The sequence below is a fragment of the Marmota flaviventris genome, chromosome 8, assembly GCF_047511675.1.
Source record: "Marmota flaviventris isolate mMarFla1 chromosome 8, mMarFla1.hap1, whole genome shotgun sequence".
Lineage (NCBI taxonomy): Eukaryota > Metazoa > Chordata > Mammalia > Rodentia > Sciuridae > Marmota > Marmota flaviventris.
Genome location: NC_092505.1, coordinates 112443195 through 112470735, shown reverse-complemented (window position 1 = coordinate 112470735; position 27541 = coordinate 112443195). Strand labels below are relative to the sequence as shown.

Here is a 27541-nt window from a genome sequence, read left to right as displayed (position 1 = left end):
TTTGCAGATCAGTCCCTGCAGCTTATATGACCTTTTTCTCTTGAAATTTTGCCATTTTAAATGCAGTTATCTTGTATGTCTTTGAGGCAAAACACATGTGACAAACAAGCTGAATCTAAACTGCTCTTGAAATCGTGCAGAAATTGGGGATTTAAATTTGCAAGGCTACTTTCTAACCTCTCCAGGGCATAGTTTCCAGATCATTCTTCTGATGCTTCACCTTTGTGGCTCAGGAATGTGGGCACATTCCTCTGCACGCCTTTTTGGTTCAGTTTCACAGAGTTTCCCAGGTTCCCTCTGTGACCCTGCTGGCTTTTCACTTCAACATCAAGGATTCTTGATCAGAGCCGTTTCCTTCTCAAGGATGTGGTCTGTGACTGTCCCTCAGGTGGCATGACTTGGGGAAACTGTTCATAAGGTAATAATGCTGATTATATCACAAGGTGTTTCCTTTTAGGGTATCAGTTTAAATCAAGCTTTAAGTGATTTTTGAGAACAAGATGCTTTGTGATTTTGTGTGTTTGTTTTTATGCCAGGGATGGAATCCAGGGGCGCTTAACCACTGAGCCCCATCCCCAGCCCTATTTATTTGTTTGTTTGTTTGTTTGTTTGTTTTGGAGACAGGTTTATCTAGGGCCTCCAACTTGCTGAGGCTAACTTTGAACATGCGATCCTCCTGCCTCAGCCTCCCAAGTTGCTGGGATCGCAGGCGTGTGGCGATGCTGTGTGTTTTCAACAGAAGTGGTGGCTGGGGTCTGTACTATTGCGTGTGTGAGTACAGAGGAGTTGCTTTGGCAATGTGGCATTTCTGTGGTTGTGAGCTGGTGACATCGCCACTCCCTTGTGTCTCCTCCACAGGAAACACCATGTTGCTGAGGGTGCTGCCTGCCGTGTGTGAAGAGCAGCCTCAGCCCATCCACCGACACCTGACAGGGCTCCTGGCCTTGATGCCTCAGCTGGAGCAACCAGAGCAGTACCATCTCCTGCGGCTTCTGCACGTGGCAGCAAGGAGGCGACAAGTGGAGGTAAGAAGTGTGTTCAGACACCGTGGTCCACACAACCTGCACGGTTCCGGATGGTGGGACAGGATGTGAGCGCAGTGTTCCCTCACCCATCTCCAAAGGAAGGCCTTCACCTCCTTTTACGAGCACATGTAAGTATACACACACGTGTATTTGGTGAGGAACTGGCTCATGCAGTAATGAGGCCAAGCTGTCCCATCTGTTGTCTTAAAGATGGAGACCCAGGAAAGACAGTGACGCAGTTCAAGTGCACACTCCTGAGAACTGGAGGACCAATGGTGTCCAGCCCTGTCTGGGGGCAGCTGAACACCAGTGTTCCTGCTCAAGCAACAAGGCAGAGCCACTCTCCCTTCCTGCAGCTTTTTGTTCTGTTTAGGTCCCCAACCATTGGATGGTGCCCTCCTTCGATGGAAGGGCAATCTGCTTGAGTCAGTCTACCCATTAAAGTGCTGATCATGTCCCAAAATATTTTCACAGGCCTTTCGGAAATAGCGTTTATGCAAATATCAGAGCACCTGAGACCCAGTCAAGTGGACACATAGTTAACCACCACAGGTAGTAAAAGTCACCAAGTGCAAACTTGTAGCCATTGTAGGATGACTTTCCTGTCAGTCTAACAGGGCTACATAGGATGCCTCTTTTACCCCTGGAGCTACTGCTGACCTGGAGGACACCCAGAGAGGAGCTAGAGGGTGCCAGGAAGGAGGAAGTGGAATTGGATTCTGAAGGAATCCAACACGCATGCTTAGCCAAGATGGATGGTGAACCCCAGGCTATATCAATTACGGTGGCACCTGTGCTCCCTCCCCCTAGAGTGTCAATATTTGGCTTCAGGGGATGGGTGGGTGCAGGCAGTCATTTACCGTGGACAGCATATGGAAGGGACGCTTAGGAAATGACCATGTGAGTATAGGCTGCCAATTCAAAAAGGGCAGAGAAAACCAGGAGAGTTAAAAAAAAAATACACACACACACACACACACACAGTAAGAATAAAGAAATGGAAGGTGTGTAAAGAAATATTAGAAAGGACAGAGTGCTGGAGGAAGCTAGGGAAAGTGTTCCAGGGTGCAAGTGGAGAAGTAGGTTTCAGAAAGGATTAAGGATGAAAGGAAGGTTGAAGGTACAGTGTGGGTGAGGAGTGGCCTGGAGGGTCACTGGTCCCCTCAAGGGAGGCCACTGAGTGGACTCCCAGGGGAGGTGCATTCATCAGCTACTGGAGCTATGATAAAGCACACCAACTTAGTGGTTTAAAGCAACACGAGTTTTTATCTTTAGAACTCCGCAGGTCAGGATCAGCGGGGCTGATTCCCTCTGGGGATCTGGGCATCTGTTGTCCTTTCTGACTTCCAGATGTGGCTGGTGTTCCATGGCTTGTGCCTTCAACTCTCATCCCTGCTCTTCTCATCCTGTCTCCATCTCTGCCTCTGGTACCCTCTTCTCCCTCCCTCCTAGGAGGATGCTTTTGGCCACACGGGGGCTGTCCACATACTTCAGGCTAATCTGCCCATCTCAAGATCCTTAACTTTATCCCATCTACAGAGTTCCTTTGGCCACACAAAGTAACACACATGCAAGTTCTGGGGACTGAAACATGGATATCTTTGGGGGACCATTATTCTGTCTGCCACAGGAGGAGCCTGGGGAACAGGTGATATGGGGAGAAGGGACGAGTGACCCAAAGTCCAAACGTGGCTTCACAGACACAACTGGTGTGCCATTCTATCTGTGCATTGAGAGCAGGAGCAAAGCACACATCGTGGGGTGGGGGGGGGGGGGTGGGGTTCAGGAGAAGTTCCAGAGGGATCTGAGGAGCGGATCATAATTCAAGTTGTTTCCCAGGGGTAAAGGCTGGATATGAAGGTAAATGAAGCCAAAAGGAGGCTCACTTAAAGGATGAGGAGGGAAAAGGGCTGGGGGCCACCCACCCAATATGGTGGGATGCAAGAGAGAGAGAGGACACCCCCCACCATGGTACTCTAGGAGCTTCCATCCAAACGCTGTGCTGCCCAGAGGCCCAGGGAGGGCTTATGAGCCCTGTCCTCACAACCTCCAGAAGGTTGTCCTGGATGAACTCTCAGGCCACTGAGCCTTAACATCCATGCTTGCTACTCTTTCCTAGCTGTTCCAGTCCTTTAGATGGCAGCTAAAACATGCCGTGACTCTTCTCTGGCTCCTTTCTCCCTCCGTTCCCACCATAGCAGAGTTTCACATTGTAGTGAAGTTGTCTGTACTGACCCCTCTCCTCTGGGCCACCTTGACCCAGGCAGGTGCTTTAGACATGAGAACCTCCTGATCATCCCACATCCCCAGGGCTGGTACTGCACCTGGGGTGGACACAGAAGTCCTTTCATGGCTATTTGCTACATGGATGAGTTAGTATTAGTGCCTAAATCTGTGGGGAACTTGATCATTTTCAAGGCCTTTTTATTTACATTTAATATCTCATTAAATCCTGCAAATAACTCTGTGATGTGTTATTTGCCCCCCTGTTTTTTGTTGGTCAAAATGGATCCTCTGCAAAATAAACTTGCCCCTCGTCACCTGTGTAGTAAGCATTGAGACAGGTCCAGGGCTTTGAAGCCAGACCCTCTGGCTCCAGCTCCCTCCTCTCCTGGCCTAGGGAGGTCACTGAATCCCTTCCACTTGAGAAGCTGCGAGGGGGTTCTCTCAGCGCTGGCCCCAGCCGACAAAGGGCACTGATAGTGGCTGAGCTCATGCCATGTACCAGGCCCTGTGTGGGTGTTCTGCAGACATTACCTCATCCATTCCCCACAACAAGCTTTTTATTTTACACACGGAAAAGCCGGAGTTTGGAGAGATTACCAACAGCGGTGGAGACAGGGAGTGGCTTGGCGAGGTGGCTTTTCACACATGCCTCAGTCTTATCAGCCGGACCAGTTTTTATCTGGGTGATTCCATGTCTTTCTCCAGTCAGAATAGCCTCCCCAAAACCACCCCCTACAGACAATCGGAGTCTGACGCTAGTGAGGTGACTCCCAGAGCCAGATAGGTGAGGCCCAGTGACAGCATAACCTAGTCTGGTTCCAGCCAATGGAATCTCTCAACACTAAAAGGTTGAGGGGTCGGGCTGCAACGTATGGAGCAGGTGGGTGTTCCAGGGAAGTTGGTAGAAGGCGCAGGGCAGTGACAGTCCGAGGGCAGGCTAGACAAGAGGAGGAGGAGAGCTGAAGGCAAGAGGAAAGGGTGAGTACAGACTTGGGTGGGCATTGTGGGTGCTGAGTGTGAGTCCCGGGACCAGGAGGCCAGGGTTTGGAGGCCCCTGCGGTGACATGTGGGGACTCTGCTGTTCAGCATCCTTATAGGTGCAAGAGTCGCAAAGGGAAATAACGGCCCTGCTGGTCTCCTGTGGGCCTTCCCTTCACATGCAGGCTGCCCTCACCTGCCCCTTAGCCCTTCTGCAACTCTCTGGGCCTAAGCTGCCACAGGCCGTGAGATGCAGGAGTGGCCGGTTCAGCTCCTCTCCCCTCTGTCCTTAATTAGACAGTGGGCAAGGGGACAGGAGGAACTGTGGAGGCAGGGCTCGCTGAGAGAAGAAAGTGAGTGAGTGGTAATAATCAGAAACACAGACTGCAGCCAGGCACAGTGGCCACACCTGGAATCCCAGTAACTCAGGAGGCTGAGGCAGGAGGATTCGAGTTCCAGGACATCCTCAGCCACTTAGTGAAGCCCTAAGCAACTTAACAAGACCCTGTCTCAAAACAAAACACACACACAAAAAGAACTGGAGAGTTAGCTCAGTGGTCAAGCACCCCTGGGTTCAATGGCAAAATCCCCAGTACCTAAAAAAGAAAAAGAAAAGAAAGAAAAAATAATGCAGACTGCTGCTCTCAACTTAAATCCAGTTAATTTCACTTCAGGCAAAATAAGCAGCTAAACAGGGAAGGCTTTGACCCTGTGAGACTGTGATTAAAGTGGAACCTTGATTTCCGAGTAAGACAACTACCGACTCTCAGAGGTAGATGGTGTGGGCCTGTAGATGGGAAATGTGCAGGTTATTTCCTGTTTCCTTTTGGCCCTTCACACCACCCACCCTCTGACAAGAAGAAGACAGCCCTCTAGGTCTGGAGGGTCAAGAGTAGACCCTGGAAAGATGTTCTTTACGTAAGCTGGTGGGAGAGCTTCAGCACCCCCCCCCCCATGTTGAACTCTGGGCTGTGGTTGGCTGGGCAGGGGGACCCCATTCTTCATCTTGGCCTCTGGGCCCTTCTTTTCAAGAAACTATTCTTCCCATGAAGAGAGGCTTCCCTGCTCATGAATTATGGTTGATAACTCCAGAGAACCCTCGGGATCCATTTCTGGGAAAAGGCTGGGCAGTCAGTTTTCCAAGTGGCCCTGATGAGAATCAACGCTGTCTGTTCTTGGCCGTCACAGCCCTGCCACAGTCTAGCCAGCAAAAGGAACAGCCTCTAGCATGTGTGTGCACCTCTGTTTTCCTCAGGATGTGACCCTCTGAAGGGTGGTGCAGCCCCCTGTGGAGTGACGCTCAGACCCAGAGGAGCTGCGGGGGTGGCTGCGGGGGTGGGGGGTGGCTCCCTGCAGAGAGAGGCTTCTCACCAGGCAGCTAGAAAATTCCTCCACGCACGCCCAGTTCTGCAGCTCCTAACCGCGCTGCGGGCTCAGGTCAGCCTGGGTGTTTATTTAAAGTGAGAATTCATCCACGGAACCTCAAGAAGAAGGAGCCATGGAGTACATGGACCTCTCTCAAACAGCCCTTGGAGCCGAGCCCTGGTTGTCAATGACATGTTTTTTCATTGTGGTGGGAATGACTCATAAAGGAAAGGGTGGCAATCATTTTGTAGATTTCTTGAGATTAATGAATTTAATGCCAGTCAAACTGATTGAGAGAGAAAGTTTGGCTTCAGGGTTAATTTAAGAGGCAGTGTGAGAGTGCCCACTTGTCTCCCTTTTACTCTACACACAGGAATATAAATGTCTTTCACTGCCAATTAAGTTATGGCATGGTCTTCAGAGGACCCTGTCCTTAAGGTGCCCAAGGCCTGGAGAGATGAATCCACAAAACTTGAACTCAATGACTGAACACTAAGCTCATGAACAGCCTCATGTAGAAGCACAGAAAAGTGGGCCATGATCATAGCCGTCCAGGCTGGGGCCCTGTCCACTAGCTGTGGAGGGCTCTGGTCTGCCCTCCCTCTCATGCCCCATCCCTACCCACTCACTGACTCCAGATGTCACAGTTGGAATCTGGAATGTCCCCCAAAGGCTCGTCCCCAGTGCAACAAAGGTTCGAGCTGGGGTTTTGAGGAGTGATTGGATCATGAGGGCTCCGACCTCATTGGTGGATCAATCCATTGGTGGATCAATAGTTTGATGACATTATTGGAGGTGGTAGAAATTTTAGGAGGTGGGACCAAGTTGGAATAGGTCACTGGGGACATGCCCTGGTGACTTGTTCCTGGCCCCTTTTCTCTCTTCTTCTCCTTTTCTCCTTCTTCCCAGCTCTCCTCCACCACACCCTTCCACCATGATGCTCTGCCTCACCTCAGGCCCACAGCAGTGGAGATGCCAAGCATGGCCTGAGACCTCTGAGACCATGAGTCCTCATAAACTTTCCTCCTTCAAGTGGTTCACATCAGGTGTTTTGGTTACATCGAGGCAGTGCTGACTGACACACAGCTGGCCGTAGCCCTGGACTGTTCCTGGACAACACAGGCCTGCTTTCATCAGTCATATAGGCCTGGGTGCTCAGGCCTGTCCAGAGGGCCTTCAGAGGACAAGCCATTCCAGCAATGTGACCTGTATTTCTGAGGGGTGGCTTAGGTGACCTTCATGTGTGAACCAGGATGTTCGAAAAGACAAAAGTAGGAAGAGAGGGGCAGGGGCAAGGTAGGCAGGGTCAGAGGCTGAGGACCAGTGCTCCATACCCTCTGCAGAGCCCCAGATTACACTTCAGACCAAACAGCCCAACGGTTTCACTGCAGGTTTGCCAGTTTTGTGGAGCAGGGAAGCATTTGGGCATGTGATATGCACCTCTAGTGGGAGTCCAGCCCAGGTCCTGAGGGGGTGGGTGGACCAGAGGGAAGATGGAATTTGGAATTATGGTATATCTGTGTTCAGGCACTGTGGTGCCAGTGCCTTGCAGTGGGGCCTCGGGGAAAGGCAGAATAAGTACCCGCTGGTAAACATGCTACATGGCTGTGACCTTGCTGGATCGACCTTGGGCCATGAGAGAGCTTTGAGGTCTCTCAGGGAGGTCATGGGATCAGATTGGGGTTTTAGAATAGTTCCCTGATGGCACTGAGGAGAATAGAAGGCACAGGCTTGGGGCAGGAGGCCAGCGTGGGAGCTCCTTCCACGACTCAGGAAGGGGCCCTGTGCCATGCCAGCTGCCTTCTCAGCCATCTATGTCTCAGTGGCAGCTCTGTCTGCAGCAATATGGGGCCCTCTCTGATTCATGCAGCCAGCTCCCCGGGAGGCCATACTGAAGACCCAGCCCACGGACGTGCCAGGTGTTTGGAAAATAAAGTCCTCCTAATCTAGGAATAATCTCTCTAAAGCCCAAAGCACCACTTTTCTTTCATGTGTGTGATAAACTAAAAGCATCCATCTTTTTTACCACCATCTTAATTGAACGTTGGACTATTAGGAATTCAAAGCAAAATAATCAACTTCTGGTTTTTGGTAAAATTGTTATTGCTTTGTTTATAAAATTCAGAACTTCTCTTCTGTGTCCAGCTGTCTGTCTGTATATGCCCTGTGTGTGTGCCCCCTTTCCTTTCTTCTTTTCTCCTTTTTAAAAAAAAAAAAATTCTTTTTTAGTTGTAGGTGGATACAATACCTTTATTTTATTTATATATTCTTTAATGTGGTGCTGAGGCTCAAAGCCAGGGCCTCACATGTGCTAGGAGAGTGCGCTCCACTGAGCCACAACCCCAGCCCCCCTCCTTCCTTCCTCTTTGACTCTATGAGGCTACAGACACATCCGACTCTTGTGAGGTTTGTGATAGATGGGCTGAAGTTTAAATTAAAAAATGAAGTTAGCGAGGTTACAAACGCGTGTCGCAGAGCCCTCTGTTCCAGGAATAAGTACTCTCTGTTCCAGGGGTGAGGGATGGGAGATGGAACTTTTGGGGAGGGGCCAGGAAATGTGTGAGCATTTTCCATTCCTGAAGGCCTCGGTTAGGTATATTGCCTGACCTGCAGCAGCTGGCTGACACTTGTGCCCTGTGTGCCCAGGTGGTGTCTCTGCCGGACACAGGCCCTCCCAGATGCACAGGCAACGTTTAGAGGTCACTTGTGCTCCTCACCAGGAACTCGCCCTCTCCTTTCCTCCAAAGTGCTGGATATGACAGGAAGTTTCCATCTACACTCAGGGTCCTAGTTATCCAAGAACTGTCTTTGTCATGCCCTGTAATGTTACATGTGACTCATGACAGCAACTGTGTTTAATTAACATTTCAACAGCTCTGGATGGGAGTGATATTCTATTCAATGCTATCCAGAAAATTAGATTTGCCTTCCTTTGATTTTTTTTTTCCCCTCAAATATTTACCAACCCACCTTCTGGCCAGGCTGTGCGCTGGGCATTGTAACCACTGGCAGAGCTAACTAGTGGTCTAGACCTGCAATGAGAGGCAGGTGTGAGAAGGACCTGGGCAGAGCCTCAGAGGGCACAGCAGAGCTTCTTCAGGGCCCTAGACTGAGAGGCAAGAGGTTCTGAGGAAGCAGCACTTAATCGAAGGCCTCAAGAATGATCAGGAGTTGATCCAGCAGATAGGGACAACAAGCGTTCCAGATAGAGCAAGCCACAGGGGTAAAACCCCCAAACAAGAACAAGCACAGCCGGTCTGGAAAGTGGCCTTGGCAATTCAGCACAGTGGAAGTGTGATCTGTGATGGGAGCAGAATGCCAGAGGGAGGAACGGTGGGCCAGGAGTTGAGTGAAAAGTAGAGTAGGAGTCACTTCAGAAAAGCCATGTTAAGCTTCCGTCTTGACAGCAAGGTCAAGTAGACAGACTTTAAGAAATGAAGGGAGAGCCTGGCACAGTGGTCACTCTTGAAATCTCAGCGACTTGGAGGCTGAGGCAGGAGGAGCACAAGTTTCAGGCCAGCCTCAGCAATTTAGCAAGGCCCCAAGCAACTTAAAATAAAAAATAAAAAGGTCTGAGGATGTGGCTCAGTAGTTAAGCACCCCAAGTTCAATCCTCGGTACCTAAAAAATTTTCAAAGGGTCACATTTTCGAATATAAATTATTTCATCCTTATATTAATAAAAGCACTGAGAACCAAGAAAGGGCAGTGGTAATATGGTGGAAATCATTTTGCTTTAATAATTTCATCTTCTTGTTTCAAAATGGAAAATTGAAGAAAATGTGGAGCTCTTTCCTCCTTCCTTATTTTTATTATTAATGTTTCTAAGCAGTATGTTGCCAGTTTGAAGGCTTTGAGTAAAGTCACCAAGGACCTCTTTCATACTTACATTAAGTCCTCTGAACTGCAGCTCCCCCAGTTGTTTCAGGGGATGTAACTTTGCTGGGACACAACACATCAAAACTAGATTGACAAGTAGCTGCATCTCAGCATTTTATAAACTGCTCTCTGCAACACAAGGCTCAGATTAAAAGAAGAAGCAAACAACAGGCCTAGAGATTTTATTGTGAATGTTAGGTTCCGAAGTGTAGAGGTTTGCTTCTGTCCCAGCGAGAGTGACAATCCCAGGTGTGCTGAGTTCTGTTTTAATACTCCACATACTTGCTTTGGAAGTTGATTGGGCTTTACTGCTTTTCTCGTTTCTTCACTCGTCCCTCCTCTCGTCTCTCTGTAGGTGGTTCAGAAGTGTGTTCCTTTCCTAATCAGGCATTTGAAGGATGCAACCCACAATGACGTCATCCTAAACATCCTCACAGAGATCTCGGGCTATGAGCCAGCGGCGCTGGACAGCTTCCTTCCGAGGCTGAAGGAGATCGGGGAAAGGTTCCCTTGCCTCATCGGACAGCTGGCCAGGATTTATGGAGCTGTTGGGCTTGTGGATGAAGTAAGTTGGGCTTTTCTCTCCATTTCCCTGAATCCTTCTGGCACTTAAACCATTGGAGCTCCAGAGCCTCCACTTTGTCCTGGGACTTCTGGGTTCCCGTTTCTCTTTCAAACCTTTTAGAGGAACAGTGACCTCTGATTTGAACCTTGTTGGTTATGGGGACAGTTCAGGATGTAAGGACTTCCTTGCCTGGCCATCACCTGAGGAAGAAGGGGGGTTAGGATGGAGAGGGCACAAGGACAGACTCAAATCGCTTAACAGCAGTGGCTCATAAAAGGTTTTATTCCATTTCTAGTAGCAGCTCCACTTAACCTGGGGGACCCTCCATAAGTACAAGATGGGGCTCAGAAACCACCTGCTCCCCACAGCCCATAGCTGTCATGTTAGTGAGGCCTGGCTCAGCATGCTTTGAGCCCTCTGGATGATGTCACTTGGGAGAGTGAAATAAATGTTTGTGGATGTTTAAAAAATCTAGCCTAAATATTTACATAGTGGAATGTTTCAGCGGGGACAAGAGAAGGCCATCAAAGTTTGTGGGGATTAAGTGAGGAAGAAAGTTTCTAGAAATTCAGGTTCTGAGGGTGTGCATGCACATGCACACACAAAATGTGTCTCTCGGATGGTTTTTATATTAGGATTTTGAATTTTTATACCCTTAAGTGCAAATATATCATTGACTGAAGTTTTCATTTAATTCACTTGTGCATAATTAGCTATTAGATAAACACGAAATCATCCAACTTTTAAAAGGAATTTCGTGGTTCATCAAGTTCAATCCCTTGATTCTGTACAAGATAAAAAAATTAGAAACAGAAAGATTATATGACTTACCCACACGTAGACTGAGGCAGTCAATGACCCAGTTGGAGTCAGCTCTTTGATATCCTTAATATTTCTTTTCAAATGTTGTCTTAAAAATGAATCTTTAGTGCCATTCTGTTTTATTTCTGCTGAGAGTTGTGGGAAGCTCATGAGTCCTGGGCTTCCTTCTGATTCAGAACCCCTCTCCAGCCTCCCAGAAGGGGATCACTCGCCCGAGCAGCCCACTCGTGCCATGTGAGATGTCCTGGACAGGGTCCCCTGGTGTGGACTTGCTGCTTAGTGTAATCCCCCCGCTGCTATTGGGATTGTCCTGCACCTAACACCCTCTGCCTTCCGGTGCACTTGCCCTGCCTGGCACCCTGGGACTTGCTGGTGCCAGGAGGACTTGCTGCTGTGTGTTTTGGGGATGCCTCAGCTGTCCTCTGCTTGACAGACTCTGCTGACCTTGCAGATCTTTGCAAGGACCAAAAATGCAACCTCTGAGATTGAGACCCTAGAACCTTAAAAAAAAAAAAGCACCTCAATAGCAGTTCTTTTAGTCGCAAACAATCTATGATGCATTAATATGTAGCAATGCATATTGGAGGGGACTACAGCTCCCATGAAAATTGTAATTTAAAAATCTAAAACAGCATTACCTACGTGCAGCCCACGACATGCAGTCATGCTGCCGTAGGGGTATCTCAGTGGAGGCTAGCCTGAGAGTGTTCTGGTGGTCACATTCGTGTGACGCTCAGTGGGTGCAGGGAAGGGCAGAGGTACCAAGTTACCTGAGGATATCTGTTCCCTGGGCATCCTTGGGAGAGGGTCCCAGGACCTAAGGAGAACTCTGCAGACTCTCATGTCCTTGTGTAAAATGGCACAGTATTTGCCTAAAGTCCTCATACATCTTCCTGTGTGTTCTACACCCTCTCTATACGACTTATGATACTGACTGTAGTATAAATCATCATCCTATATTGTTTAGGGAATAATAATTTTTTGAAAATCTTCACATATTAAGTATAGGCAAAATTTTTTCCAAATATTTATCCATAGTTGGTCAAATACCATGAATGCAGAACCCACAAACACCAAAGGAGGAGAGTGATTTATATCAGAATTCAATCCTGTTTGCTTTTCGCCCTCCAAACAAAATTTTCTGGAAGTTCTGATTGCCTCAACAATCAGCAGAGAACAATTATCCATCAAATAATTGTCAAATATAACTATGTACCAGGATTACATGGGGGAGATTTTAAGTAAGTCTTGGCCCCATAGAATAGCCACTAAATCAAAATCTCCAGGAAAGGGGCCCAGGAATCTGGATTTATGGGAATATCTGCCAGGGCAATTCTGCCATAGCTATTTGTAGATCATTCCTTGGGAACTCCCGACATAGATGGTTTAAAGGGATAGACTCAGAATCATGCCTTACCCATCACCCATCCTGCCCTCCTCCAGCGAGCTACTATGAATCAATTTAATAATTTTCTAGATGACTGATATAGCAATGTAGACTAGGTTTGATAGAGAATAACAGAAAAAGCCAACAACAGTGAGTTAAATAGAAACAGGCACCCATTTCTCACACACAATATCCAAGCAGCCATCTGTTTTGAGATCCACATTTCAAAAGCACAGCTTCCTGCCTTCTTAGGCTGCTCTCCCTGAGAACACCTAGGGCACATGGCTTCCAACTCATGGTCCAGGAGGGTACTGTCTCCACCCATAGAATCAGAACCTTAGCGGCAGGAAGGGGACAGGAGGGAGGGACTCTTCCTGACAAATACAACCTTGAGTTCCCACCCCACAGGCTGAGTGTCACATGCACACGAGGGAGGCTGGAACACAGCCTGGATGCAGGAGCTGCATGCCCAGGTTGTGGACAGAAGGGCAGAAGCACTAGTGAAGGATGAGCAGAGGTCTCTGCAGCTGGTCCAGTCATTTAGTTTCTCTGGGTCTATTTTCTATCCTCAAAAACAACAGCATCACCCTGGAATACCTCCCTTCCACCCGGCATTCTTTGATCAAATTAATCCATCTCGTTTAAGACCAGGCTGATAGAATCACCCACAAATGTCAGGGAGCCCCCTTGCTCAGAAATAACACCTGTCTCATTTATTTCTAAGGCCTGCCTTCCTACCATGTGAATGTCCTTTCAAAGCTCAGATGTCCCAAGAATAAATCTAGTTGTCTGAGAAGCTAGTACCTGCTTACCTGAAGTAAAATTTGTTAAACTTTATAAAGAAAAACCTGTGGAGCAATATCCCTAAAGAGCAAATTCAACAGGCGAATCGTACCTGTGTGAGTGTTTCCTATCCAGGTTCTTTGAAAAATCAATAGAAAGTTATGGAGGTACATGGAGAGGTGGGCGTGAAGACAGAAGTCCAGTATGGGGTCCCAGACTCCTATGGGAGAGGAATTTCAACAAAGAGAAAGGCAAAAACTCTTCCCTGAAAACCCCACTACCTTCTGTGTGGAGAGCGTGGGTCGTGGGGAGAGAACGGGCCGTGGGAGTACCTGAGGTGCCAGGTGTTTGGGGATTTCATGAGACAGAGAACCTGAGTGAGCTCTGGTCCCAGGAGCACTGGTCTCATTTTCAAATGTACTCAATTTGAATTTTTTCTCTTTGACACTCTAGTAAAAACGCTTTAGTTGTGAATAGGGGTTCAAAGTAGCAAGTCATTTGTCTGCTGGGATTTAAAAATTTTAGAAATACAGGAAAGTCTTGCCCAACTGTTGAAATGTACAGTTTGGGGCTCATTGGAACCTACTTTGAGACCCCTCCTTTGCTGCCTGGTTTCCAGAAAACTCCCTGGTTTGATCGTTAGGGAGGTCTGCTTAAAGTATGCAATTGCCAATCCAGAGATGGCTGTGGGGTGGGTGGGGTCGGCCGGAGCCATGCAAGTTACATTACCCAGGGCCTGTGTCTCATGCTTTGTGCTTGCATGAAGCCAGATGCAAGAACTGCAGGGCTGGCCACTAGGAGCCTGACCAGACGTGCTTGTCTTTCCAATCAGAGCCCATCTGGGTGGGCAGACTATTCCCAACAGCTTGATAGCAGCATCATAATTTTCCCATCTGTATTACCCAGCCCAGAAAATTGCATATAAAAAACAAAAGGCAAACTCCTATTTTTCTCTAACCCCCAAATTAACCAAGAGATCTTTTTTGCCCAAGTTTAAACAAAGCTGGGTTTAATGGCTCTGTAGTGTTTGTGTCGCTGTGGGAGACCATGTAATGACTCACAGACCGTCTCCAAGTTTGTGCTTGTACCAAGAACACATCTATTAAATGCAGAGTTCAAGTGAAAGGACCACAGGGCAGAGGCCTGTGCTTCTGGGGCAGCTGAAGTGTTGCCCTTGAGGTGCACCTTTCTGCCTGGTTAAGGTCATGTTTAGCTCTCTATCACCCCTGGACTTGCCCTGCTCCTGTGCCAGACTCAGTTGAAGCAAAATCATAAACAAGAAACAGCATTTTTTGGATATGTCCTAGACATAGCAAAACCACATGGGTCCTTTCGTCTTTCTCAAATGAGGATATTTTAACAGATACCGCTTGAACATCAGAAATGACTTCTTTGTAGCTCCTGAGAGTCCTCCCCAAACAACTGATCGGAGACATCTTGCACAGGGGCCGGCATATGGCGCATGCTCAATGAACTTCGACTAACAACAGAACAGCAACATGGATATAATAACCCTGCCCTGCTGGAGAGAGCAGCAAGGGAAGAGTGGGCTTCTTCCTGAACCATTGCATATTTATAGTTGCCAGTTTTCTTCCTAAAAATACAGGTGCAATCCCACTTCCACTTGTGAAGTCTTCTGTGGGCTCGCCTACCACCTCCATGACACTATGGGATGCCCAGGGTTGGCACAGCCCCTCCAGTTTCCCCCCCTCTTCCCTGCCTAGGCTACTCCATGCCCTGCCTTCTGTCCCCTGAGCATCTTGTGCTCTTCCCTGACACACTGTGCTACCTTCAGGGACAGCCCCGACCAGCTCCGCCTCCTTTCCTTGGAACCCTGCCTCCTGTGTGAGTCTTCCTGGTTTCCTCAGGCAAGGTGCATCACCCTTGTCTCTCCCCCAATGCTGGGTTGCACCCCGTGATGTTTCAGCTTCTCTGTGTTATAATTTGTGGATTCCCATCTGTTTTTCCTCCATGAGTCTCTGAGCTTCTAGAGGAAAGAAATCCCACCATATCCATCGAATTCACTTGTGGCCGACAGAATGGGGCAGAACTCAAGGACACAGTTAACTAAGCACTGGAAGGCTGGACTCTCGCTGGAAACTTTCATTAGATCAAGTCACCATATAGTTCTTCCAGGGGATGCAACTGAAGAGGAATCAAAACGTGAATTCTACGTCATATATGCACAAGCATTGTGTGTCCATGACAGGGACAGGGTGGACAATTCCAGAGCCCAGGCAGCTCACCCTCATATCTAACAGGTGACAGATGACAGAGAGGGGAGCACAGGGTGAACATCCAGGAAGCATGCCAGAGGCCTGGCCATAGACGATACGGAAAGATCCTGGCTCCTTGGTAAGTGCCCCAGGTGAAAGACGATTCTGAGTGGACCATGAGAAGAGGTTTCCATGCATGGACTCAAAGGAGGCAGCAGACTGGCTCAAGTGCAGCTCCCAAGAGGAGTGTCCATCATTGGTTATAGCCTAGGGTGTGTCCCCATTCATCATGGGAGCCTGAGCACTGAATGCCACCTAGGGTTGGTCCCTGAACGAATTCATCCCATGAATAAGTTTTACTGGGGTGGGGTGGGGGGGGTGGGGGGGAGCGTCCACACAGCATTCCATGGTGACTGAGAGTGTGGGCGGGAGTCAGCCCACCTGTTTCAATTCTGACTCAGCCACATACCAGCTCTGTGGCCTGGGGCAAGTCAATTCACCTCTGTTGACTCAGTTTTCTCAACTATCAAGTGACCTAGCGATATTTACCTCTTAAGTCTGTTCTGAGGGCTTAGTGAGTCAACCTGTGTAGAGCAGTGTCCAACAAGCAGTAAGCATCAATTAATGTACTTTATTGCTGTGGCCCAGGCCTTTCATTGCCTGAGAAATATGTGCCCTCAAACTTGAACCTGACAGGCTGAAATTAATGTCCCGTCCTACATATGTCCCAGGTAACTGAACTGAAGCCAGGTTGGTTTGTGCTGGGCTCTCCTCAGGGCCTGGGCTACAGAAGGCAGACAGCAGCAGGTACCGGGTTCTCCCTTGCCATGTTTTGAGCCCATGCAGGCCCACAAGGCAGCAGATGTAGCGGTGGAGCGGAAATGAGATGCTTTTGAACGCTTTTGCAATGATCTCATAGCGCGTGGAGAGGTGCTATGGCTACTTGTTTTTCCTTAGCTGGAGACGGCTAGCCTGCACCTGTGGGGAGTCGAGTGGCATCCCCCAGTCCAGCCGTGCCATCATGGGTGTTAAATCCTGTGCCCTCCCCCTCGATCCTCTAACTGGTTGGAATGTGCTGGCCTGGCCCCAGGACGTGTTAATTACATCCTCTCTGGGCTCAGAGTTGTGGACACTTTTCAAATAAAGAAGTGACCCACATTTTGCCCAGGTCGCATTTCTGTGGCATCCGGCAGGCCTACAAAAACACTTTGGGGAGGAAAAGGAAAAGAATGAATAAGGCAACTGACAAGCAGAGCTCTGAGCATCCTGCGGCTGGAAAACATCCTGTGTAAGGGGAGCTCAGGGACAGTTCCCACCTTACCTTGCAAATCAAGACTAAAGAATCCGGGGTCACTCCTCAAGGGCAAGGAACTGTGCTTGGACTACAATTTCCCCAAAGATGAGGAATTGAGTTAAAACTTCAATAGGCTCAATGGCCAGGGACTCATTTTCCTAGCTGGCTGGCACTTAAAATACTACAAAATTATCATCAATTGGGGACGTTATTCTTTTTCTAAAATGAAGATAATTTGTATTTTCTATAACATAAAAATATTCCATGCTAACTATTAATAATACTAACACTTAGCTGGGTGCATTGGTGCACACCTATAATCCCAGCGGCTTGGGAGGCTGAGACAGGAGAATCATGAGTTCAAAGCCAGCCTCAACAAAAGCGAGGCGCTAAGCAAGTCAGTGAGATCCTGTCTCTAAATAAAATACAAACTAGGACTAGGGATGTGGCTCAGTGGTTGAGTGCCCTAAGTTCAGTCCCTGGTACCCCCTCCAAAAAAAAATAGATAAATAACAACAATACTAACACTAAATCTCTAACAAAGTGTGAAGAAAACAAAATGACTCCAAGTATATATAAAATGTACTTTCAGATAAGAGTGCCCTTATTCCTGATCCTCCCTCCCTCAATTATATAGGGCTGAGTTGTTGATTCTTTCTGGGTTCCAGACCTAGCGCTGGTAATCGGCACACAAAGAAGAGCAAGATGGGACCCCTGACCTAGAGGAGCTCCCAGGGAATGGGGGTGAGGAAGATGTACAGACATTAGAATTTAACTCAGCACTTGCTATTTCTGAATTGTGAACTGGAACAAGGAAGAAGGAACTAGTTCTGCATGGGGTTGGGGGTGTTATAAGTGGGGCTTGTAGGGTAATAGGAGCCTGTTGGGGAAGAAGGGGAGGGGATCTGGAGAAAGCACCTCATTTAGAGGAGCCATCCCCTGGGAAGGTGTTGGGTCTTCTGCAGACCTGAGGAATACTTAGAGCATAGCATAAATGGTGGCAGGAGGAGAGAGGTGGACAGGTTGCAGGCTGGGGCCAATCACGGAGTATCACATTCATTAGCAGATAGTTCCTGTTTGCTTCCTTCTCTCTCTACTTTAAGTGGTCTTGGAAAAAATTTTTTTTCTTCATAGTGCAGATATGTTAATGTGATCCCATGTACCCCAGAGTTCCCCAAAAACCCAAGAGCCTGTGAAAGGACAAACAGTCCTCTCCAACAATTGAAACTGCAGAATAGTAAGTAATGGTTACCAAAGTTTTATGTTGCAACAATTTTCAACAAAGCCTGTAATTATCAACTCTGCTTGGGCCCAGTTGACCCAGTCCACAAAGGGCCCTGCTTCCCCTATGACTGTGAGCTTGGCAAGCCCCAGGAGGCTGCAGAGCAGGTTGAAGGGTGTTTGCCTGATCAGTCTCTCCTGACATTGAGCCCCAAATGGGCAGCCTGGTCCCTGCACCTTTGTAGAGTAGCCCCCTGGATGGTCTTTTCAGAGGGGACCATCTGGCTTTCTTACACTGGTGTCAGTGAGGGAAGTTGGCGTGTGCCACCCCCAAAGAGAACAGAAAGTGCCTTTAAAAATCAGTGGGTTCTCTTCTGAGCCATGAGCCAAAAGTGAATTAACCCAGAGAGGAGACAGCATTGACAGCAGCTGGGGTGAAGAGGGTGAGGTAGTTGCTCATTCCAGCTCAGATCCTGCTGCTGTCTTGAGACAGCAGTCCTAGCCCTGCCCCCAGCCCGCAGACCTACATCGCTCCACTATTTCCAACTGCCAGCATCTGTACCTCCCTGCCTCATGGCCTTCCCCAGCTCCTCAAGCTGTTATGCACATGTGAAGAATTACTTCTCCACTCTTTGCCTTTAGCCCCCTGCAACCAGTGTGGGAGTTGGGGCATCAATACCTCCACTCCCTCATCCCTCAAATGAGATAAACTTCCCACTGAATTTCTTAGGGAACAGAAAGTTCTGCTTCCCTCCTTTCCCCACTCTTCCATTCCCTTACTGGTTCTCTGCTGTTTCCAAATAAATGCCCAACCCAAGACAAAGGCATTTCAGCAGCCGCCACAGGCCATTGTGATCTGCCCAGGTCTGAACATTCCAGAGTGTACATCTGCAGCAGTGTAGCACGTATTGGTCTTCTGGAACATTCGCTTTCCATTTGTTTAGAAAGTGAATATGCCCACTCCCAGCCAGTGAGCACTCTGAAGGAAGGACCTCCTCAGGTCCCTAGCATTGCCTGTCCAAGGACTGGGCCATAGCAGGTGGCCCACAGATACTGGCCACTCCATACATAGAGACTGGAACTTGGCTGCACACCCAGGCCTTGCACCAGTAGATGCCATCTCATGACATGGCAGGCTGTATGTGAGGAGGGACAGGACGATCACAGACACTGGGTTCCAGTCCTCAGCTGTGGCTACTGGTTTCCAGGTTTTGTTGCTCTGTCTCCTATGTGGTGCCCAAAGTGTGGTCCTCAGACCAGTAGCACTGTGTGTCACCCAAGAACTAGGATGAGAATCTGCAAGGTGACAAGCTCCCTGCGTGGTGTGCAGGCATGTGGTTGTGAAGGATGTGATGCTCCCTGGGATCCAGCCCACGGTCCTCATCTGGAGAGCCGGACGAGGCCACACCTGTGCAACCACGTGCGATGACATGCATTTGGTCTGCAACCACACTCTCATAGCTTTCTCTGAAAGATCCATTTGTCGCAAAGCAAATAATCAATACACTTTATAAATTATCAGCTTTGGCAGTGCTAGGGTAAATAGGAGCCCAGGAAACATCAGTCTTTACTTATTTAGAGAGTATATGAGCATTTATCTCACACCTGCTGTGTGCAAGGTACTGCAGGGATGCTGAGCTTAATGAATCCTTTCTGTTGTTGAGCAGGGCTTTATTGTTTATTCTCTTGGAAATGCCCCACCCTGGGCAAGATGTGTTAATTCCTGTGGGCACACTTAGCACCCCTCTCTCCATCCGCCCTGTGGAGGGGTGCTTCTAATCCACAGTTTCACACAGATATCAGAGGGAGTACGTACAAGACTCACCTACTGCTCGAGCTTTGATTTGTAGATTCAGATTTACTTGGTTTATTGTGAGGATCTGGAAGCAATCCCAACACCCTGCGGGGTCCCACAGAGAAGTGTCACCACGATACGAGGTTCTACTACCTTTGTACTCTTAAAAACTAGGAAGAGAGCATGTGAAAGCTGAAGAACCTTGGTGCAAGGCCAGCACTGTGCTGTTTCCTACTGATACTTGCATTTCAGCTTCTTCATTATTTATCATAAATTTTAAGCCTTAATTTATTTTATACTGAGTTAAGAGCTTAGTATTGCTTTGTGGGGTCTGAACTACAGTCCCACAGGAAAAGACATACTTACAGTTGGCTAAGCAGCAGGCGGGGACCATCACACTGAAATGTTCACATTATAGCTCCTGGTGTTGGCCAGAGGGCCTGTGAAAACACACAGGGAACATGTAAGAAATTACACTGAGAAAAATACCTTGATGTCCACTGGCTTCTTTTAAGAAACAAGTCAATCTAAAGTCAATGAAGACACAGTGGTTATTTGAGATTAGTAAACTGAGCTGAGCAACCCTTAGAGTTTCCTTGCTAACATCTATATTTTCTAAGTGTGGCTGTTGTTCATTCAAGTCTCTGGGTCAGACTACTCTGTCCACACTCCCCGTGGCCTTTCCTTCCTCCTCCTTCTCCTGCGGTGATTGACCCTGTCTCATCCAGCTTCCCTTTCCTCATGCAAATGTGTCCCAGAGCCCACCATCTATGCAGCAGCTGCCCACCCGAAACCAAGTATCACAGACTGCATGATTTGTAATGATCAGAAATTACTGACTGGCAGTTCTAAGGCCAGGAAGCCCAAGATCAATGGACCTGCATCCAACAAGACCTCTTGTTGCATCATCCCACAGTGAAAGGACAAGAGAGGGTAAGAGGTAGACAAATGGGTCCAAACCCATCCTTTCAAAAGGAACCCACTCTTGAGAGAAGGGCCCCAATCCAGTCATGAGGGCCGAGCCCCCATAGCCTAATGGTATCTTGAAGGTCCCCTGTATTAATACTGTTACCATGGCAACTACATTTCAGCATGACTTTGGCAGGAGACAGACATACAAACCACAGAAGCTCCTGACCATCAGGACTAGTAGATACAGTCATACTGGAGGGGTCGGCAGTTACAAAATTACAAAGCTCCCTGCCTAGTATAATCTGCCTTCCTCATCTCAGGGAGCAAGATGATCTCAAATGCAAGACACGTGGACTCCGTCTCCCTCACAGAGGACATATCGATAGGTGGCTGTGCTGCTTGATTGATTTCACTCACTCATTTATTCATCTTCCTTTCAGAAAACAGTTAAAGCCATTCACAATGAAACACAGTTGCTACAGGACAACCCTGCCAAAAAAACGAAAAAGAAATCCAGGAAGTAAGGAAGGGAGAGTTGTAGGAATCAGTGGGAAGGAACTAGGTTTATACTTTGCAAAATGCATTTTCCATTTAATTCTCCCCTGCAAGTAATAAAATAATACCCAAATATTTCTGTCTAACTCATAATTTAGGAGTTATATTTCAACTACCACGAGTAAAACATTCTGGCTCGTTCTTTTGAAAATAAGTAGGTAACTTGCATCTAATTATGTAATGAGTAAATAATGTCATGTAATAAGAAAATTGTGGAAAGTCCAATTGTAGCTGATATACAGTTCAGCTGAGTTAAATTTTAGCATAGTGCTCCTTTTTCCATGGAACCAAAGAGATGGGTACTTATTTTTTTTCCTGGCCAAAGTTTTAAATACAACCATCCTTCTCTCTCTCTCTCTCTCTCTCTCTCTCTCTCTCTCTCTCTCTCTCTCTCTCTCCCTTCTTTCTGTCTTTCTTCCTCCTCTCCATCTTTTCTTTCTGTTTGGACCAACAACAACATCTTTCCTCAAAACAGTTCTATGATTGGCCTAGAAGGGGCTGTGGTTCCTCTTTTCTCTCACTCAGTGATTACAACACGTTTGCTAAACAAATATTGGGTAATTAAAGATGGGCTACTCTGAGTTCTCTAGAAGTTTTTCAATGCTAAGTCTTCAGTGGTCTTTCAAAAAGTTTCTTTAATTGATGCAAAGGAAATAGTGGGACCATTGTTTGGCATAATCAATGAGAGGTCATTTACACGAAGGGCCCATGCGCGGTGGGAGAAGAAATTCTGGCTCAATTTGATTCATTCTGGGTCCCTTGAGCGTACACAAAAGATTTACCTTTAAGAGGCTATGTTCCCAAGCTCCTAGTTTTTAGAAAGTAAATCTGAACTATAGAACCTCTAAATCTTTTCTCAATCCACAAAGCGACACCATTTCCAAGTTCAAATTAGATGGGCTTTAAGATGTGTAAGTATTGGGGCGGGGGTCAATGTAATGAAAAGATGCTGGAAAATAAACTCAGCACAAATAGAGAGAGGGATTTCCGTTTTGAAACATCAGCTGCTCACATTGAATGCTCTTTGGTGAAAGGTAATTTTAAATCAGGAAAATTTATTTGACATCAGACCATGTCCAGAGTTTTTCCCTTTAAAAAAAAAAAATCAATCCAAGGGAAGACACACTGTACTTGGTTTCCTTATTGTTGCAGGTAGCATGGGCATAGAGTTAATGCAGCTTCCATGCTCCGGTTTCCTATTCATATCCTCAATTTCATTCAAACATCTTTAAAAAAAGACATAACAAGTTCCCCATTAAGTAAGTCTGAGCCCCAATTGCTCTAAAAACACAGCACTGTCCCCCCAGAGCTTCCCACACCCGGGGCACTCACATCAGCATCTGCCAAATGCTTAGAACTGAACAAGGTTCAATTCATGTTTAATTTTTGCCATGTTACAAAATTTGAAGTTCATGCAAAACAAAGGATACATCTGTTTCCATCAGCTGTTTCTTATTTTTATTACTGGATATATTTTTTAAAAATGGTTTTGCCCAGACAGCAGTTTTCACTGGCATGATTTATTGCTCTCCAAGTGCCCGTAGAGACTGTTCCCAGGCATGCAAACAGAATCACAAATAATAAAGGGTGGAGGTGTCTTCCTTTCACATTTCCCTAAATGGCCATTTAGGATATGTAAACATGTTGCCATTCTAATGCAATTTATATCATCAATGGGTAGAAAAAAATATGTTCAATTACCCCAACATGACATTGGAAACATTGAGCAGGACCAAGTGATGAGAGAAATAGGCTATTGAGACATCTTAATAATCAGCTCCCAATTGGAGGATTATTTACCTAAGAGAGAGAGTAGCAAAGCTTCTGTTAACTTATTCTCTACTTTGTTACACACACACAAACACACACACACACACACACAAAGCATTTTAGTAGTTGACATCTTGCGACTCTGTTTAAAAACATTTTCTTTTCTTCGCTTTTGAATAATGAACTAACATTTGATGTCTACCTTATTTGCAAGCATTATATATATATTTTATGATAATATTTTAATGTCAGAAGAGCATAAAAATGCAATTTATTAATTGCAGAATTATTTTGGAATTCATAGGTTACTGGACAGTTTGGCCCTTGCTGTCTTGCCTTTTTGGCTTTAATAACAGCAACTTTTTGCAGAATTAAAATTGTTATAATATCATTTTTTTTACTTCCAAAACAGAAATAGATTGAAAAAGACTAGAAATTGTTGCAAGGAGAAAACAATTGAAATATCTGTAGTTAATGATCTGGGTATCTGTAGTTAATGATTTAAAACTGAGTTCAGGTTACTAAGAAAACAAGCTTGTATATTTTGATTCAATCAAGGAATTTTTTTTTTTAAGGAAACTGCCTTTCTTGGTAAATTGTTGAGATTTTTCATTTCCAGGAAAGTGTATTTTCGGGTTACTATGACACCGATCCCCAGGTGCTTATGCTGCATTGGGTTTGGGTTGGGGCATTTCTAGGACTAAGTCACAAAGTGAAAGAACTGAGAAAAACGAAGGGACACAGGGCTTCCAAGATGGCTGGGTTTAGTTTTCCTGATAACTCACGGACTTCCCCATTAGGACTTTTGACTTGAGTCATGACAGCTGGATTTGTCTAGCATGTCACTGCCAGGCATCATCCCCGGTGCTTCATGCTCTGTCCCACTGAGTCCTCACAGCCACTCTGAGGCAGGCACTGCTCAGACACTGCTTTGAGGCATGGAGGATGAAGTCACCTGTTCTGGTTCTGTGACTGGTCACCAGATCCAAGTCAGGGAGAACATCTGAGCTGCGCTGTGAGCTGCCACAGTGCAGCCGTGCACTTCCTGTCTGCTGTGGCCTCTCGGCTCCCTGAAGGTAGAATTGTTGGGCTGATATTTACTCAAAGAAAATTTTTACAGTGGACTCCTACCTCCTTTGCTTCCAGTTCTACTTTGCTGAGGGGAGCCGCATGTGTCCAGTGTAGGTGTGGTTCAGGGAGGCCTTGGTGTGGCTGGGATGGTGCCACCTGACACCCGGCTCAGGAGAACAGGGCCAGGGTGTTTAGTGACCTCGTGGTTCTGCGTTTTCTAAGGAAAGTGACTCTAACCCCACAGTCAGTGAGACTATTTGAAATGTCATTTGAAAGGTTAACATCTTATACTCTGCACAGAGGTACCAAAAGCCTTTCTGTACCAGGTGCAGTGGTGCACGCCTGTAAACCCAGTGGCCTGGGAGGCTGAGGCAGGAGGATCTCTAGTTCAAAGCCAGCCTCAGTAACGTTGAGGCACTAAGCAACTCAGTGAGACCCTGTCTCTAAAGAAAATACAAAATAGGGCTGGGGATGTGGCTCAGTGGTCGAGTGCCCCTGAGTTCAATCCCGGATATCTTGCCCCTCCAACCATGGCCCAAAAAAAAAAAAAAATCCTTCTGGTATAATAGAACCAAGAACCACATGCCTTTGGTAGGTAGACTTCTACCTCTTCCAGAGCAAGGCCCACTAGTTAAAAATGGCTTTTAAAACTGAAAGTTGGTGTCACTGAAGGGAGCTCTCTGGGGGAAGGGAAGTGGGGAAGGAGGTGCTCACAGATGCCTTCCATGCCATTGAGAATTTTCTGTTTCCATACTTACAGACATTTTTACATATTCCTTCATATGTAGCACACATGTTCTAATGTGAAAAAAATCATTGAAATTTTAAAATGTATTTCCTATGTGCCAGATAACACGCCTGGCAATGAAGACAATAATCTTTATAATAAAACACTCAGGCTTTATCAAATAACTTATTTTTTCCCTTCATTGATATTTCTGGGATCATCAGATCCTATTGAAATAATGCTTATACTATGATTGGTTGCTGCCATTTTCACTTGTGTTTTTATTAGTGCATTTGATCAGGCATAACATGGGGTTCCCTCTGATATGTTTGTGCTTGCATATAACCTAGTTTGCTGCATTTGGTTCCCCAATACTTCCATTCTTGATTACCACCATTTTTAATCAATGGCTCCAAGCCAGGTCCTTCATAGGTATCATTTCCTTATTCCTCACATCATGATAGATTCTGGTAACAGCAGGAGGAGTATTATCACCTCCTATCCCGACAGGCCTGTAAGACAGGGTGGTCCAAAGCTTGCTGGGAGTGCCACACATCATGAAGGACCCTTGGTGACAAGGCTCTCTCCCTCCCTCTCTGCCATCCTCAGTATATCTGACTTGGCTTCCTGACATTGCCCCTCATGCCTGCACAATGGCCACCCCAGACCCAGGCAGTATGTTCAGATGCAGCAAGTCTACTTGAAGAAAAGAGGCACGTCCTATTTCCTTTTGTCTGGGTTGCGGTATTTTCTAGCAATCTCCCACCCCAGAAAGCTTCACCTCAGGTCCACTCATCCAGGATTAGGTCATAAACTCAGCCCCTCCTTCAGGAGTTGGGTAGCTATCATTTTCTCTTTATGGCAGGGTGGGGTTCTTCTGATAAGGCAGATGTGACAGAGTGAGATGCAACTGCAAACAGGTGATCTGAAGTATCCGCCACTGGACTGCTAGCTCCAATTTACCAATGCAGAAACTGAGGCCCAAAGTGGTTAAAGAAGATGCTGATAATTATACAACCAATAAAGACCAGGGGTAGAAATCATCCCAAGTTTGTCTCACCATAAAGCCGGCCATGCCAAAAATTAAAATCAAATAAATCCACCTGTGCAGCCACCCTCAAAAGGAAGTAGAGAAGTAAAAAGTGCTATTTTTCTGAAGGGCATCAGGCTTTCCCACCCTCAGTTCCAGAGCTCTGTGCAGGAGAGGTAGGGGGTGATCTTCCATAATAAATATTGCCATATGCCAGGAAGTATACTGGCACTGTGGGTCCAAAGACGAGTCTGGTGTGGTGCAGACTTTGCAAAGCACAGTGGGAAATGAAGCTCACCTGGCACATATATTGCAGGTGGGCATGTCAGGGCTACAGTGAGGGTAGGGCCAGAGGCTGAGGGGCACAGGCATGGGGGCAACCAACTTTGGCTGGAGGAGTCAGGGAGAACTTCACTAAAGAGGCGACATTTGAATTAGTTTGCAAAAGTACGCAGGAGTTCTTTTCGGGTTCTCTAGAGAAACAGACCAATAGGACAAGTAGATGTAGCTATTTAGGAGGAGATTTACTATGGCAATTGACTCGCGCTACTATGGAAGCTGAGAAGTCCCACAGCATGGGACAACTGGACAACCAAGAAAGCCATTGGTGCTGTTCAGGCCTAGTTCCAAGGCCTGAGAGCCAGAGAGCGGAGCTGAGGGCTGCTGAGGTTAAGTTTGGGAGTCCAGAGGTTCAAAAACTAGGACCTTCTGTATCAAGAGCAAGAGAAGAAGGACATCTCAGCTCAAAGAGAAGGAGAGAGAATTCTCCCTTCTTCTGTCCTTTTGTTCTATTCATGTGGTCCCAACAGATGGGATGATGCCAGCCCGCACTGGCAATGGTGGATCCTTTTTATCCCATTGATGATTCAAATGCTAACCTTTTCCAGAAGCACTCTCAGAGACACACCCAGAAAGCATGCTTTACCAGCTATCTGGGCATCCCTTAGCTCAATCAGGTCGATGTGTCAAATCAACCATTACAAGGGTGCAAGAGGAGGAGGAAGGGAGGAAAGGCCCGTAGCCAAAGGCCTGCCCTGCGGGAAAGCAGCCGCTCCTAATGGAAGTTGAGTCGTTAATTCAGGTAATGAAGCAAAAAGACCTCAGGGGCCTCCTTTATGGAGTGGTCACAGATAACAACCAAGACACAGCCAGCTCCAAAACTAAAACATATCTTAATGGTTTTATCCAGAGATATCTGGATCTGTTATAAAAGGTAAGCAGATTGGGCTGGGGATGTGGCTCAAGCGGTAGCGCGCTCGCCTGGCATGCGTGCGGCCCGGGTTCGATCCTCAGCACCACATTACAAACAAAGATGTTGTGCCGTCGATAACTAAAAAATAAATATTAAAAAAAAAATTCTCTCTGCCTCTCTCTCTCTTTTAAAAAAAAAAAAGATAAGCAGATAATTTTCTCCTTTGACTTTCTCATGATGATGCTTCATTCAGGGATGGTGTCTGTCTTAGTCCATTTTGTGTGGCTGTAACAAAATACCTGAGACTGGTTTATTTAGCTCACAGATCTGGAGGCAAGGAAGTTCAAGATGGAGCAGCTGCATCTGGAAAGAGCCTCTTACTGGGCCAATATGGCAGGTGGCATCACGTATTGATAGAAATGGGAACAAAGGAGGTCAAATATGTGGGGCGGTCTCACTTTGTAGCAACTCAGTCCTACTGCAACCAATCCAGTCTTATAAGACCTAACCCACTCTTGAGACCTGCGCTAATCCATTCTGAAGGTCGGGCCCTGTGACCTAATCACTTCCCACTGGGCCCCGTGTCTTACAGGCTCCATCGCCTCTCAGTACAGTCTCTTTGAAGACCACAGTTCTGGCACATGAATCTTTGTGGGACAAACCACATCCACACTAGAGCAGTTCTGTAATTTTACTGTCTCAAACCAAATGGATTCTTTCTTTTCAAAA

General features: G+C 46.9%; 1 protein-coding gene across 2 annotated transcripts in view; it reads left to right on the top strand.

Annotated features, from left to right (window-relative positions):
- Positions 1-27541, top strand: part of Veph1 (ventricular zone expressed PH domain containing 1) — a 210894-nt gene that overhangs the window by 62489 nt on the left and 120864 nt on the right. For both annotated transcript variants that reach the window (XM_027933955.2, XM_027933954.2), the window contains exons 4-5: positions 859-1025; positions 9828-10037. In XM_027933955.2, the coding sequence (XP_027789756.1) occupies positions 859-1025; positions 9828-10037 (377 nt within the window). The remainder of the gene's footprint in view (positions 1-858; positions 1026-9827; positions 10038-27541) is intronic.